Source organism: Gadus macrocephalus, chromosome 22 (genome assembly GCF_031168955.1).
Source record: "Gadus macrocephalus chromosome 22, ASM3116895v1".
In the NCBI taxonomy this organism is placed as follows: domain Eukaryota; kingdom Metazoa; phylum Chordata; class Actinopteri; order Gadiformes; family Gadidae; genus Gadus; species Gadus macrocephalus.
Genome location: NC_082403.1, coordinates 10,005,647 through 10,020,713, shown reverse-complemented (window position 1 = coordinate 10,020,713; position 15,067 = coordinate 10,005,647). Strand labels below are relative to the sequence as shown.

Here is a 15,067-nt window from a genome sequence, read left to right as displayed (position 1 = left end):
GCGGAAGTAACAGAGCAGAAAAGGGGGCTCGCTGTGGCTTGTCAGTGTCCGTAAGAGAGGTGGTAATTCACAAGCGTCTGAACACAGCACACACCCTCGTTCTCTCCTCGTCTCCCACTACACTGGTTCACACCATTCAACAGTGGCCTGTTATCCCCTTCTCATAAGGCGTAAGGAGAGTCGCAACAGATTTATGCCTTCTTATTTATTTATGTCAGTAATGTTCATGTTGGTGGTAAATGACCTGTTAAGTGACTGATATCGCTATCGGGCATCAAGGGGCCTCGTATTCGACCTCTCCCAGGCCAACTAACAGGCATTTAAACAGGATTGTGTGTGTTTGAAGGCATTTGTGTGTGTGTCAATACTGAGGTGGTCTCTCTCTCTCTCTCTCTCTCTCTCTCTCTCTCTCTCTCTCTCTCTCTCTCTCTCTCTCTCTCTCTCTCTCTCTCTCTCTCTCTCTCTCTCTCTCTCTCTCTCTCTCTTTCCCCCCCCCCCATCCTTCCCCTCTGGTGATTCACACTGTCATCTGTCTCCAGATGGCTGGTGCGCTGTCACTGGGCAGAGCGTCACACCAATCTCAGCCACACACACACATTCTCTGACACACACGCTTTCATTTTCAATAGATTATCAGACCAGCACTGCTGCGGTGGATTTTTGAATGTCTTGAGGTTTGATTGAAGGTAAGCTCAGTTGGCACACTCTTCTCCACACACACACACTTCCCTCACACACACACTTCCCTCACACAGAGAAAATGACGGTGGAGGTGTCCTTGAGCAGGACGCTTTGCTATCAATATGTTTACATCTTGCAGATAAGCATTCGGGTGTCGCAGCCAACAGTGGAAGACTGAGGTGGAGCTTAATCTGTTGCCTGAGGTAAATGGGATGGCAAGGGATGTAGCTCTGAAAGCAACATTAACATTCAATCAGTCTCCAATGGTTGGGGGGGGGGGGGGGGAGTGTAGCTGGATGGATAGATAAACTGATTTATCGGATGGAAGGACCGACAAAAGTGACCGATATACATAAACATGCAGTCGCTAGTCAACATACAGACGTATGCAGTCAGGCAGATGGACATGAGGACAGCCCGACTGAGTTCTAGTCCTGATAGTTATTCGTCAGCATACTGAAGTGCTGAACGTAAACACAGGCATAGACACTTAGCGACGGCGTCTCAGCTTGGGCACTTTTCCCTTTCATTTGTTGTCAACTATACATATGAAAAATACAGTGCAATCATCCTTTTGAGATTGCTACCTCTTCAGCCAATCAATGTTATTTAATGGGCATATTTGCATGTGTTAAATGCAAATAGGGGAATTTGGGAATTTGGCTAACCCTCTTCTGCGGTTAAGTGCTATCCCACTTTTGCACTTTCAGTTTGGGTGCTCTTCTATTCTTTGCTTTGTATTGCTCATGCAATCGCAAAGTATAAACTGCCAACTATTTATCTCCCTATTGGCTTGAAAACCGAACCAAGTTAAAAGGCATGAAAAAATAAATAAACCCCTTCAAGAAAAGTTGCATACAAGCACAGAACACCTTCAGCTCTTTCAGGCCGGTGCCTAAATCATCCCTTTCTCCCGTGCTGTTCTTATCAGGCCTCCAGGTCTTCCTCTTGTCATCCCTTTGCTACTATAAATCCCCAGCATGTGTAACAGGAGCCTGCCTCACCGCTGTCTGGTCTGCCTCAGAAAAGGGAACAGCATCGTCAGACCTTTCTCTGGCCTTCTGATTTACACCCTTTGTTATCAGATAGCAGACATCCCCTCGTATTGGAGATTACACACCTCACACGGGGTGACTTGTCCCCTTGTCCCCTTTACTCCGTGTCCTGCGTCAGCCTCCCTCTCTCTCTCTCTCTCTTCCTCCCAGTCTGCTCTATCTTTATATCTCTATCACACTCACGCTCTCTCCCGTTCTGTTTTTCTATCTCGCTCGCCCCCTCTCTCCATCGTTCCTCCTCTCTATCTCTGATGCTCCCCCAGCCGCGGTCGTCATTGTATAGGTGATCCGTCATGAGTGTTTTCCTTCAGGGAGAGATGAACAATCATGTTGCCATGATCACGCCCGTGTCTGCATGCTGCGCATGTTTGTTTATGCATACCCCCGCAACATGCTTGCATGTAAACTAGCTGACTTACTAGCATGTGGTTGTGTGTAAACATGCATACTGTACAATGTGTTTGATTATACAACAGCAGGCGTTTGTGTTTACACATACATACAACATTACATATTTGTATGTATGCCAGCATGCTACAGAACATTCCCAGATATGCATGCCACATATATTTATGCCCCTCTTTGGATTTAATCATGATGAAGGAATCAGTAAGGAATGTTTGAGCTCTATTAGCGTGGATCTAGTTGTGTTTCTGCATCTTTTGTTTCGAAACACAAGGAATTATACTGACTGAAAAAGATCCCTCGGTTGCCATGGAAACGGCGTGCAGCTTTACATGAAAGGAATGTTTAACAGGCCCCTCTGAACATCGCAGCGCTCTCTCATTCTTCGCACTACCCGTTCGCCCTCTCGGTTTCACTCGGCCTGATTCGGCCTCACCATCTCTCGCTCTCGTTCTCCGCCTCGCTATCTCTCTCTTCTCTCTCTCGTTTCTTGCACTCAAAATTGAATATATTTGCTTGAACAAAGACGAGGGAACAAAGTGCACACATGTATGCACTGATGTGTGTCGGCGCTGCAAACCGAGAGGGAAGACCACCAGACATCCAATGGTGCAATCGATTACTGCTGTGTGTGTGGGAGCTGCAGTTCAGAGAAAGCGGGAGCGAGAGAGAAGGCCAAAGGGATCTTTTAAACGGTGCGGTAGACAAATAAAAATGTAATAATGATAATAACACCCTGCAAAGGGATGAAAATGGAATAATTGTATTTCTTGATTCATTCCATCAGGTTGCCTCAGGGCGAATTAACTGAAGTCCTGCTCCTAGTCGAGGGAGCTCAACTGAGCTGGCCTGGTGTGCATATGTGTGGTTGCTGTTCTGGTTGGGTCTCTGTGTGGGTGTGTCTGTTTCTCTCTGGCTGTGTAGCTAGCTATCGATGTGTTGTGTGTCTCTGTTTCTCTTGTTGTGTGTCTCAGGGGTTCACTTGCTCTTTGTAGGTGTTGATTTGCGTGTGTGTTGCAGGGTATCTTGACACACCTGTTAGTGCTGTTGGTAAAATATGACGCAGCTGGAGCAAGCTGGCTGTCTCTCTTTCTCTCTCTCTCTCACCCCCTCTCTCTCGCTCTCTCTCTTGTATGCTCTCTCGCTCTTGCACAATCTCTCCCTCTGTATCTCGCACTCTCTCAGGAAACACAAGCCCCTTTGCACCCTAACTCCCCCGATCTGACTCCAAACAGCCATGTACGAACCACTTGTATTCAGGTCTCACTGTTGGCTACGAAACAACCACATTTAATAACTTCATAAAATGCCATCTGCCCGTTTCATGGTATCACTGAAACCGAGCACGGAAATCGCTGGTTACCGATTTACATGACCACATAAACACACCTGATTTCAGTGAGATGTGATTGGTTACTCGCTGTTCCACTGTTCCTCGTGCCTTCTCTGCTGCCGGTTTAGGATTCACCATTGCCATATTATAGACAGATTTTGACTCTTTTTCTTACCGAGCACGTGTAAACTTTTGTGTGTGCGTTGCTTGGGCATTTTCCAACAGAGTTCAAGAGTTATTTTCTTACATGCTAGTGTGTACGTGTGCGTGTGTGTTGCGTGCATATGTTTGTAGTCATGTCCATGTCTGTAATTAGATTTCTTGATACTGTGTAAATGCTAACCAAAAGGAATGGCCTGTAGCTACTGGACCATGGCTCTTTTCTATTGGTGCGCTGCAACAAAAGATATTGTGTGGGATAAATTTTGCCACTAGAGTAGGAGACGTAGCCGCAGCATGTAGGCGTTTTTTCGCTAGCCCACGCTATCGTGTGTTTCTATGAGTCCTAGTCTGTTTTGATGTCTATGCACCATGCAGAATTTCTGAGGTATTTAGCCGCCTGCATCTGGGAAATCCATTCATTGCCTTCGGCTCATGAGTCCCTCTATTGCGGTCATGTCCACAAGCTACAGCAAATACGTTAGTTCCTCTTGTAATTAGCAGTTACAGGGGTGGGGGGAATGCATTTAAATATAGAAAATAGCAAATGGCTGTCAGATTAAAGTTTGGACATCCAGCTCAGCTGAAGGATGGCTTATTCCATTGTAGGGGCTGACTTCCTGAGAAGTATACCAGTGAAACCTCATTCAACTCAGTGACAGTTTCAACAAACAAGAATTTTCTATGACTAAGAAATCAGGGATATAATGGTATTAGAGGAAGAATGAGGAGTCCATGAAGGAAATAAAGTTCCAAGTCAATTCATATGTGATAAAGGAAGGGGGGGCAGCTCCAGTTGGAGTCTCCCCTGGCATCTGGCTTCTGCGTTATTAAGGCAGCCTGTGTGGCCTTCCCTCAGGCATTATCCTAATGCACACACACAAACACAGGCAGTGCTGAGCTCACTTATTTCCATTTTAATGGCAGTCGTCTTGAGGTTAATTCTGATATGATGCGGTCAAGGCATGCATAGGCACTGACACACCGAGAGACAAAGAGCCAGGCTGAGTGGGTCTATGGGGTGGAAGGGTGTTTATCACCTCTCTCGGGAGGTACTTACCGGCACATGCAAATATAAACACGCACACATAGGCCTACAAACACGCACAAGGGCGCAGACACCCACATGTACACACATACTTACCTGCCTTGACTCACACACACACACACACACACACACACACACACACACACACACACACACACACACACACACACACACACACACACACACACACACACACACACACCCCTACATCTACTGACACATACATGCACACTGACGTACACATAATTAAGATTAACGAGTCTTACTTACCCGTCTATAAACGACTTATTTTGTTAGTTCTAAGCCTGCTTTATCAGTTTGGCTTCTAATGGTAACTAGCAGCACAAGGGGCGGTCCAGTGGTCGGCATTGGGGTCTTGCTAATACTGCAATTTCAACTTCTATATTATGTTTCCATTCCTCTGCCAATTATTTTCGGAATGGAACAAGTTTTGGTCGAGTCATTTTCTTGGTGCAATGTTATACTGTTTTAACACTTCCTACTTTTTTGGGGGGGGAAGGTTTACCATTTTTGTCACGGCCAACCGATATCAATCAGTGTCAATCCAATGTCACGGAGCCACTGTTTGTCTTGCTAAGTGATCATTACAGTTTGGCAGCATCATTGAACAATTAACTTAATTCACTTAAGATAGAGTAATGACCCATGGCAGAAGATGGGGAAGGGTTCCCGGAAATCTTAAGCTGGATACGCCGTGGTGTCTTTGGTCTTAAGTAGTGCGTGATCTGGGGAGGAGGGGATGAAGAAACGAGAGAGAGAGAGAGTAAGAAAGAGGTTGGAAAAAAGAGAGGGAGCGAACATTGGCTATTGTGTACACTGTGGAGCTGTTGGGATATTGTGAGGGGGAGAAATAACTCTCTGCTTCTCCCATCCAATCGAGAGCACCTGTGAAGTCACCCTAATCCATGTGCAATGTCTCGTCTGCGTGCGGTATGGTAGCATGTGTAGGAATGAGCAGCAATCTGGGGTCCTTGGTGGGTTTTTCAGTCAAGGTGCCCCAGGTAGGTGGGCTGGAATGCACCTATACTACACAGAAGATACACTACACACACACACACACGCAACGACACACACAGGGATCATTCCATGCCCACAAAAGAAGGATAAAACACACACACACACACTTAAACAGTGTAAACATTCAGGCATACTCTGATGCACATACTAACATACACAAGCACGTGCAAATGCACTCATTCAAACGCACACACATATTCCGACAGGCTACAGGTACACATTGAGGCACACACACACAATCTTGTTTGTGTGTGTGCCTCCATTCAGGCACCCACACAAACACAGCTGTACAGGCTACTTCACACACCTACCCCACACACCTACCACACACACACACACACACACACACACACACACACACACACACACACACACACACACACACACACACACACACACACACACACACACACACACACACACACACACAGCTGCTTCCCTCCAAATAGACCTCAAGGATTTGCGAGTGCAGATTTAGCACTCTCTTGCTGTGAATGTCACACAGGATGTGTGTGACCTCAGTCGGAAGAGCAGTGAGGGGCAGACTATAGGAATCCTCTCACTTATCACACAAACACACACACACACACACACACACACACACACACACACACACACACACACACTCTTTCTTATTTCCTTTTTCTTTCTATTCCATTTTCCAAGTATGATAACACCCAATTGTGTCTTTGTAGCCCTTGTGATACATGTAAAGCTGTACCTCATTAATTTTTTTATACATCAATCTTATCACATGGCAAAAGTATCAGCAGTCCATTTCATCATCGTTTTTTTACCGTTCTTCCTCTATGGTTCCTTCTGGCTCCTCCTCCCCCTGGAGAATGGATACGGCTAGCGACTATCCATCAGTGTATCACTGTCCCTCTGCTGCAGCAATGCATCCCTGCCACAGAGCAAGTAGTCTGGCCAGGCAAACATAGCCGAATACACACACACACTCACACACATACGCACAATTACACTTTCACATAAACACACGCACACGCACTTGCACATGCATACAAACCACATACCACATACCACACAGTCACACACATACCAAAGAAACACAGTCACACACACGCACACACACACACGCACACACGCACACACGCACACACGCACACACAGACACACAGACACTCACACACAGACACATTCCACACAAGCACACAAACACATACCACAAGCACACAAACACATACCACAAGCACACAGTCACACATACCACAGAAACACACACACACACACACACACACACACACACACACACACACACACACACACACACACACACACACACACACACACACACACACACACACACACACACACACACACCACCCAAGCATCCACTCAAACAGATACACATGCAGGATCACAGACACACACCAAGGTTACCTCGCTATCCCTCTACTGGGACCAGTTTGCACTTGGATCTGGGGGCTGAGAAGCAGTGGGCAGCAGGGCTAGATCTCCAGTGTACTGTCTTCCGTGATGAAACACGGAGAAAGTCACCCCTTGAGCATGTCCTCACTCTCTTATGTGCTGTGTCACCTTTTGTTTTTTTGTTTTTTTGTAGCTCCCGTTCTATTTTTGGAAGCCTTTATTTACCTGATGCATACTAGACGGATAAAAATATATTAAAGTGACCCTCTTCCACTTTGCAATGAACTTGCCAGGCAGTGGCCAGCGACAGCACAGCCCGCAGTCTCTCTTTACGAGGTCTTTATAGGGGGTCACCGGTGTCGGCTACAGGATGGGCCCAACCCCTTCAGATTTACACCCAGGGGCCCCGAAATAGGGCATGGACTCCCGGCAGCTAATTTCATAATGCACACGCAGGACGGGGGGCAGGGGGAGAGAGGTAAGTTATGGTCCAGATATGTCAAACTTAAGACTTGAGTCCTAGGGACCTATTTGTTAATGAAGACCAGTCTGCAAACAGAGGTTGTGTACTTGTGGGTTTGACCTTACCGTAACTCTTCTTAATCTGTGATATGGGATCCTGGGAATTCAAATCTTCCACGGGTCGGCTCTATCCTCCTTTTCGTCTCCTTTTATGTCCCGAGTGTCCAATAACTGCTAAGTAATCACTTGGACTAAAGTCTCCTCTGTGAACTTACCCTAAATCCAATAAAAAAAGACTATAATCGTGTTTTGAAGGTATCCTAAATACCCCAGAGGATGTATTTTGAGTGAAAGTTGACGTGTATTTGTCTCATTTTATTTATTTTTTTATTCTTGGAAACAATGTTGGTGAATCCAGCCAAAAAAACTCTAAAGACAGTGCAGCATTAATTGTATTGGACTGAAATGTGTGTGTCCCAGTATTGATTTTAGGATTTGGTCATTTGGCACCGATGCAAGAGCTTCACAAAACTCTATCTCTGGTTGGCACAGCACACAAAAAAACCATACATTTAAGACCAGTAGGCAAATGTTTATCATAAAATGCAATTTTAATTTTAATTAAATTAAATGAGCGGAGCTTTTATGTAGTGTGACTTGCTGAATTAACATATATAAAATGAGAACCAGGTAGCGAGTTATGCCTATGGTCAAGATTGCTAACCTTTAAGGTGATTGATGGTGAACTTAAACCAGACTATTTTGACTTGGAGCGGAACACCCGTAGTCTAGCAGTCATATAACTGTTAAAGTGCCTCGTGCCCCCCACAGCCACACAAGGTATTCTTCACAACTCATACACCTGGAATGTACGTAGAGACACGCAGCCTCAATCGGCTTCAGCTTCTTACCAGGCTGGGCCATCTGGCTGCCGTGAAGACCACTGATTGGCATTTGTTTAATGGAGGCCTCTGTATTGCCTGGGCTGATGAGAAGATTATTGACCGGGCCTCTGTCCACAGAGAGTCGGTCATGGAGATTTCACCTGGATATTAGTATTGACCTTGCTTAAACAGCACCCCCTCTCCTCAAGCATCCGGCCACACACACAATCACGCACACTTTTGAGGGCGTTCATTGGTCAATTTGCATAAATCAATTATAATGCAATCATTTACTTTCCTTTATCCTTGGCTTTTCTCAGAACAAATTGGACAAGGAGGTAATTGTGGGTACAGAGACTAAAATGGCTGATGATCAGCTGTTCTCACACACAATGGAAGGCGTTTGCATGAATGACTATAAAGGGCTCAGTGCAGATGTACCGTAGGCAGCCCAGGAAATGTGTTCATTTTCACATTCATGTCTGAGGAATGTGGATTTCATAACCTTCTCCTATAATGCCTTCAATAGGCTCTCCATTGATTGCCATTCACCATCCTGACCAGACACTACTTTGATCTCGCTGTCTTAGTGCTATTTTTCCTGTGTAAGAGTAAGAAAACCAACATAACAAGCCCCATGTTCCACCCAGTCCTTTAATAATATAGTGTTTATTTTGTCTCTTTCAAAATCGAGCTGGTGAACATTGCCCCAAGCATCCCCTAATTTGCTTTCTTCATTTTTGTGAATTACGTTCTCGGCTCACTGCCTGATTGCCTGGAAAATCCCTCAGAGATTGGAAAGAACAAGGCAATCTTTCAAGGAATTTGCAAAACAGGAAGGACTCTGAGCTGTGGATAGAGACATCCATGTGTGTGGATCTTCAGAGAAAGACGACAAAGAGCCGGTTGTTTGGCAAACTGTAAGGCTCGGGATACGTTTTTTTCTTCTTAGTTATTACACAAAACACGCTGTTTTTGTAATTCGTTTTTTAAATGATATTTTCTTTTTGCTGGCAACGGTAATTTTCGCGAAATTCACATTTTGATTTGCTTTCAGTAGACGAAAATAAACAAATCCTCTCTCAAAGGCACAGGATCTACTTCGCATCCAGACTCTGTTGCTCATTGCCTTGCAAATGTTCATCCCTGACATTATATTCAGGGGCACACACCCGAAAAACAACAACATATTGACTCGCTGCTTGTTGCATTGTTTGTGTGTTTTGCTTTTTTCATCTATTGTGGGTTATGCAGTTAACAGATGTCCTCCAATTATATGCACCTAATTACATTTTAATCAGGCGGCATTGTGATTCAGGCCCATGGCTGTAGCAAGCACACAGAAATGGAAGAGGGGGGGGGTTGGTAAGAAAGAAATAGACCACACTTACATAAATAGCATGTGTTCTGTCCGTGTTTTTCCGCTCATTTTCTTATTCTCTAGCAACACTTCTATCATCACTTTTAGTTTTTATGTTTGGGATCCCGTGCCCTGTTCTCCTGTTATTTTTAGTTCACTCCCCTCACATAATAATGTACAACCCTTAAACAGACCCTTACACAGTTTCATCATCAGTGTTTCCCATACATAGACCATTGTGTGGCGCGGCGCCACAGAATCAACATCGAGCGCCACGAATTGATTCTGTCTTTTTTTTTTTTTTTTTTTTTATTAATTATCATTATTATTATTTTTTTAGATATTTTTTTAATAACGCGATTTGGAAATCTAAAAATCGTTCTGTCCATTCATCTCTGCATAGCACTCGTTCTCCCTGTCATTCACACACACACACACACACACACACACACACACACACACACACACACACACACACACACACACACACACACACACACACACACACACGGAGCGAGAACGACGATGCTAACACATGAACCCACCGATGTCACCCGTCGCTTAGCAACCGGACACGCTGGGGTTGTTAAGTTACCGGACTACTGAAACTACTACGGAGTGATAATAACAAAGACGTGAATCAGGCAATAAATCCAATTTCCTTGACAGCGGTAAGGTTCGGTGTGCATTAAAGTACAGACGGAGTGGACCAATTGCGAACTACTGCAGCTGCTCCAAGTTAAACCCCAAACTAATCGGAATAAGTATTTATAGCGGACTACACCACCTATTCTATTCTGCATTGAATTCTATTCCGAACCGATTGAGGCGTATATATATATGATACTACCCCCCCCGCACCACACATTGGTCCTTGGTCTGTGGGAAACACTGATCATGTTTCCTCCCACTATATATTCTGTTCCATCGATTCGGATTAATGTGATGGTGAACCCACTGACAGATGTAGGCTGAAATGTGTGTGAGTGTGTGTGCAGGTCTATGATGGGACAGATATAATGGAACAATGAATTTGATAACGCTGACATTTATGTGTATGTGTGTGTTTGTGTGTTACTGTTTGGGTTGAGCGATCAAAATAGATCACTATCTCCAATGGCAAACTAATATATATATTATAATGTGTTCCATTTGGTTAAAGCATTGTACAGCACATTGCTCTGCATACATAGAGCTCAGCACGGTGAGACCCAGTGGGAACCGATCTCCTAACCCTGGCTGTTTTCATGTTCATGTAATGTTTATTCTTAATGTGGTGCTCTATCAGTGGAGGCACACAACCAGGACTGAGATTAACACATATACACAACGGACACACTCACTCACACACATGCGCACAAACGTAGACATATATATACATGTGTGCATGCACACGCACACACCCACACCCATTAATGCGCCACTCTTTACTGCACAATATCTAAGTGGAGTCGCATATCACATCTCTTCATGGATTGAATAGGACAGAATCTTAATCATTGATTAGAAGTCTAAGACTGGGCACCAATCCGGCAAAAGTGAGTCATTTTCCCTCGAGATGGTCTCTCTCCCCTCCCCCTCCCCCTCCCTGCTGATGGATTGTCCCACACACAGTTATTAAAAATCGCAGAGTGAGTGCACTCCTTTTTACGATTCACCCCTGACTAGAATGCAAAATGAGTGGGGCGATTAATGTAAAATGTGTGCTACCGTGTGTGTGTCTATCATCATCTATGTGTGTGTGGTGTACTTGTGTTTTGGTGTGTGTGTGCGTGCGTATGCCACAGGCATACAAGGGCCCTTCATGGGAATAAGCAATCAAATAGCATTAATATCCGATAATACTAGTAACCCATAATAGCTCTCTCTCTCGGTCTCTCTCTCTCTCTCTCTGTGTCTGTCTCTCTCTCTGTGTCTCTCTCTTGCTCTCTCCCCATGCTGAACCCTCTCTTTGGCTTCATGTTGATGTGGGTAATTAGTGCAGATGTGTAAAAAGGGGCCTCCATGAGTGAATAAGTGGTGTGAGGAAGGTGCAAGGGGTGGGGGGAATGACAGCGGAGGACCGTCCACAGCTTGAACTGCTCTAATAACTTCTGCCATTTGTATGTGTGTCAATGGAGGGTGTGAAAGTGTGTGTGTGTGTGTGTCTGTGTGTGTGATTGTGCGCCGCTGGTTGTATCTGTTTATGTATCCGTATGCACTGATCAGACACTAAGTTTGTGTGTGCGTGTTTGTGCCTGCGTGCGTACGTGTGTGCGTAGAGCAAACTGTTTTACAGTCAGACTTGGAACCACACTTCATTCACTCACCTAATCACAACTAACCAACCATGAACCCTCACTCACACACACAAAGTCACCCACTCAGGTCTTGCTTCTCTTTGCCCCCCACAGGTCAGAACTGCAGTTACACGCTACACCAACCCAACGGGACGATAGAGAGCCCCGGCTATCCGTATGGCTACCCCAACTACGCCAACTGCACGTGGGTGATCGTGGCGGCGGAGCACAACCGCATCCAGCTGGTGTTCCAGGGGTTCGCCCTGGAGGAGGACTTTGACCTCCTGTCTGTGTACGACGGCCCCCCCAGCCCCGGGAACCTCCGCACGCGGTAGGCACCTGCACGGCTTCTGTTGGTTGCTACTTTAATGTTTTTTCTCCAAAGGTGTACTGGTTGGGTATAGGTACTTTGTAGCTATGTAGAGGTAGAACCTGGTCGTGTGTGTTGTTGCGTTCAGTAGAGGACACTGTGGTGAATATTGGGGGGGTTTGACCGTAGTTTTTGGTTAAGGTAGGGTTTAGTGTGTTTTCTTGAGTAAGATGCCAAACCATACCAACACCTTCGTAAGGGGTTTCCAACATGTATGTGAAGTTTGTTTTGGATAACAACGTCCGTGGAATAACTACATAGTCAGATACTCAAGTGTGTACCACTATAGATTATGCTTTGGGCTGAAATGTAAGTTGTTTTAGTCTGTTTGCATGCAAAGCAGTACATTCGATGCAACATGTTTTTTTTTTTCTGTTTTTTTTTTCGTAAAACTTGAATTACATGGAGCAATATTTGTTTGTTCATGTTTTCAAAAAATATAATATCAAAGTATAATGTTAAATGTAGGGCTGTAGTCTACCAAATAAAATCATATGGTCTCCTGTAATTCAGCGAACTCCATGGACCATAGATTATGCCTGTTTTCTCTAAATTATCTAAATGACAGCGGTTCACTCTACTCTACCTGGTTGGCTGAATATATAAAACGTGAGTGCTGTTTGGAGTGACTCAGTGGGTCTCGGATCCACTCTTGGTCCGAGGTCGCCTCGGTAAGGGCAGAGCCTCAAGGCGGGTCACACCATACGAGCCCCGGAGCGCCGCCTGGGCAGTGCCATGTAGAAACACCACGAAGAGGAGGAAACGTTTTTAGAATGCCAACACACTTTTTGGTTGTAATTTTTACCAAATTTGTACCAAACAACTTATTCGACATGGTGTAAATTAGTTGAGTTAATAGAGTAAATGTTCAGTACGTAGACTAGAAGTCATCCTTAAATTGGACCAATTCAAAGTTGTGAAAACCGGGGTGGTTTTGCCTCTTGTCTTAAAACTCTGAGGCTATTAAACCATATGATTATTGTAAAAGAAACTACAAAGCCTTGAATATTATTTGTATTCATAATTAACGTTATTTTCTGACACAATATAGCCCATCACTTAAAAATAAAATACATCGGTCTACATATGTCCATCCTGCCCTCAAATAATGGATTAAGAAGTTTTTTCCTTTACGAAAGTAACCCCAGCAGGAATTTGATTGAACAAGAGCATATCGACCAACTGACCAGAACGTGAAAGCCCGAGTTTAACGGTAGATCGACTGTGATTGGTTGAATGTTTATGTATTTCCCTCAAGGGCATTTAACTAGTGCTCTAAACATGTTTCTTTCTTAGAAATGTACAGGAAATGACATTGATGCATGGAAACAAATGAATACAGGGTGAATTATTTGTGTAGCATCAATCAAATGTTAAATTTCTAAATAATTGCTGATTTTCCTCAATTGCCTGGACGCATTCATCAAAACTCAAGCTTGTTTTGTCAATTTGTGCGATTCTTACACCTCCTCAAATTCCAAAAATTGTCAAAATTCACTGGCAGAAAATGAGTTCACGCATAATTGAATGTTGCTTCCAAACAGATCATGACAAACACATTGCTGTCAATACATTGTATCAGTGCTGGGAATCAGTGGGGCAGTACAGCTGTCACTTTGTGTTCAGAAACGCTATAATAACCGTCATGTTCATAATAAGCAGGCAGTCAAAAGTTTTTTTCTATCATATACACAATGAAATGACCAAAAGGACCGTTGTGTCTGTTGGGGTGGCAGATTTGTACACACAATTAAAACACAATGTTTCTATTCATGAAAGGTTTTCGGCACAACTGTATAGTACATTTCTAATGTGTTTAGGCTGGCATATCCTAGTACAGATGTTTCATAACAATGGCAACTGTTTTGGCATTGTTATGACTGCTAACAATGCCAAACTGCTAGTTTAATAATGCTTATTGGTTTATGCTAGTCTTTACAATGCGACCAAAGTCTATGGGTAACTGGCAGTTGTTAATTATGCTAGAGATGATAGGCTATGGGTGGTGTTAACAGGCTAGGCATAGTGTTATTAATGCCTGTGATGATACGTTAAGGTAGTGTTACCAGGCTAGTCAAAGTGATTATAGTACTATAGATGATAGGATAAGGGTAATTTTAAAACACTAATCATAGTGTTATTAGGTGATGTGTGCTGAGGGTAGTGTTAGAAGAATAGTCATGGTGTTAATGCAATTGTCAATCCTAGGGCAGTAGACCTTCTATTTTAAATGTTAAAAGGTTTGGAGGCACCTGGTAATATTTTTCATTTTGGGGAATGAATGGAAGCAATTACAAAAACGATACTATTTGGCATTTTAGGTTGTTTGCTCTCATCGCGGCATTAGACTCTGATTTAATTGTAAAACACCTTAATGCAAGCAATAGACTTCTATAAAGGCACATTAGCCCTGATTGAATGCGCTTCATTACCGTAGCATTGTCAGTATTTATCTCCCTTCAGGCTCACCTTTATGGTAACACAAAATGTCTGATCGGATGTACATACACACACACACACTCTCGCCCTGTCTCGCTGTGGGCCGGGCTGACTTTAAAGTTGGCCAACACAATTCAGATTCTCACGGTGGACCGGCACGACAGA

At 44.1% G+C, this 15,067-nt stretch overlaps 1 protein-coding gene across 1 annotated transcript in view; it reads left to right on the top strand.

Moving 5' to 3' along the window:
• Window positions 1-15,067, top strand: part of csmd2 (CUB and Sushi multiple domains 2) — a 242,171-nt gene that overhangs the window by 3,356 nt on the left and 223,748 nt on the right. Inside the window, 1 exon segment of the mRNA XM_060042704.1 lies at window positions 12,208-12,424. Within this exon segment, the coding sequence (XP_059898687.1) occupies window positions 12,208-12,424 (217 nt within the window).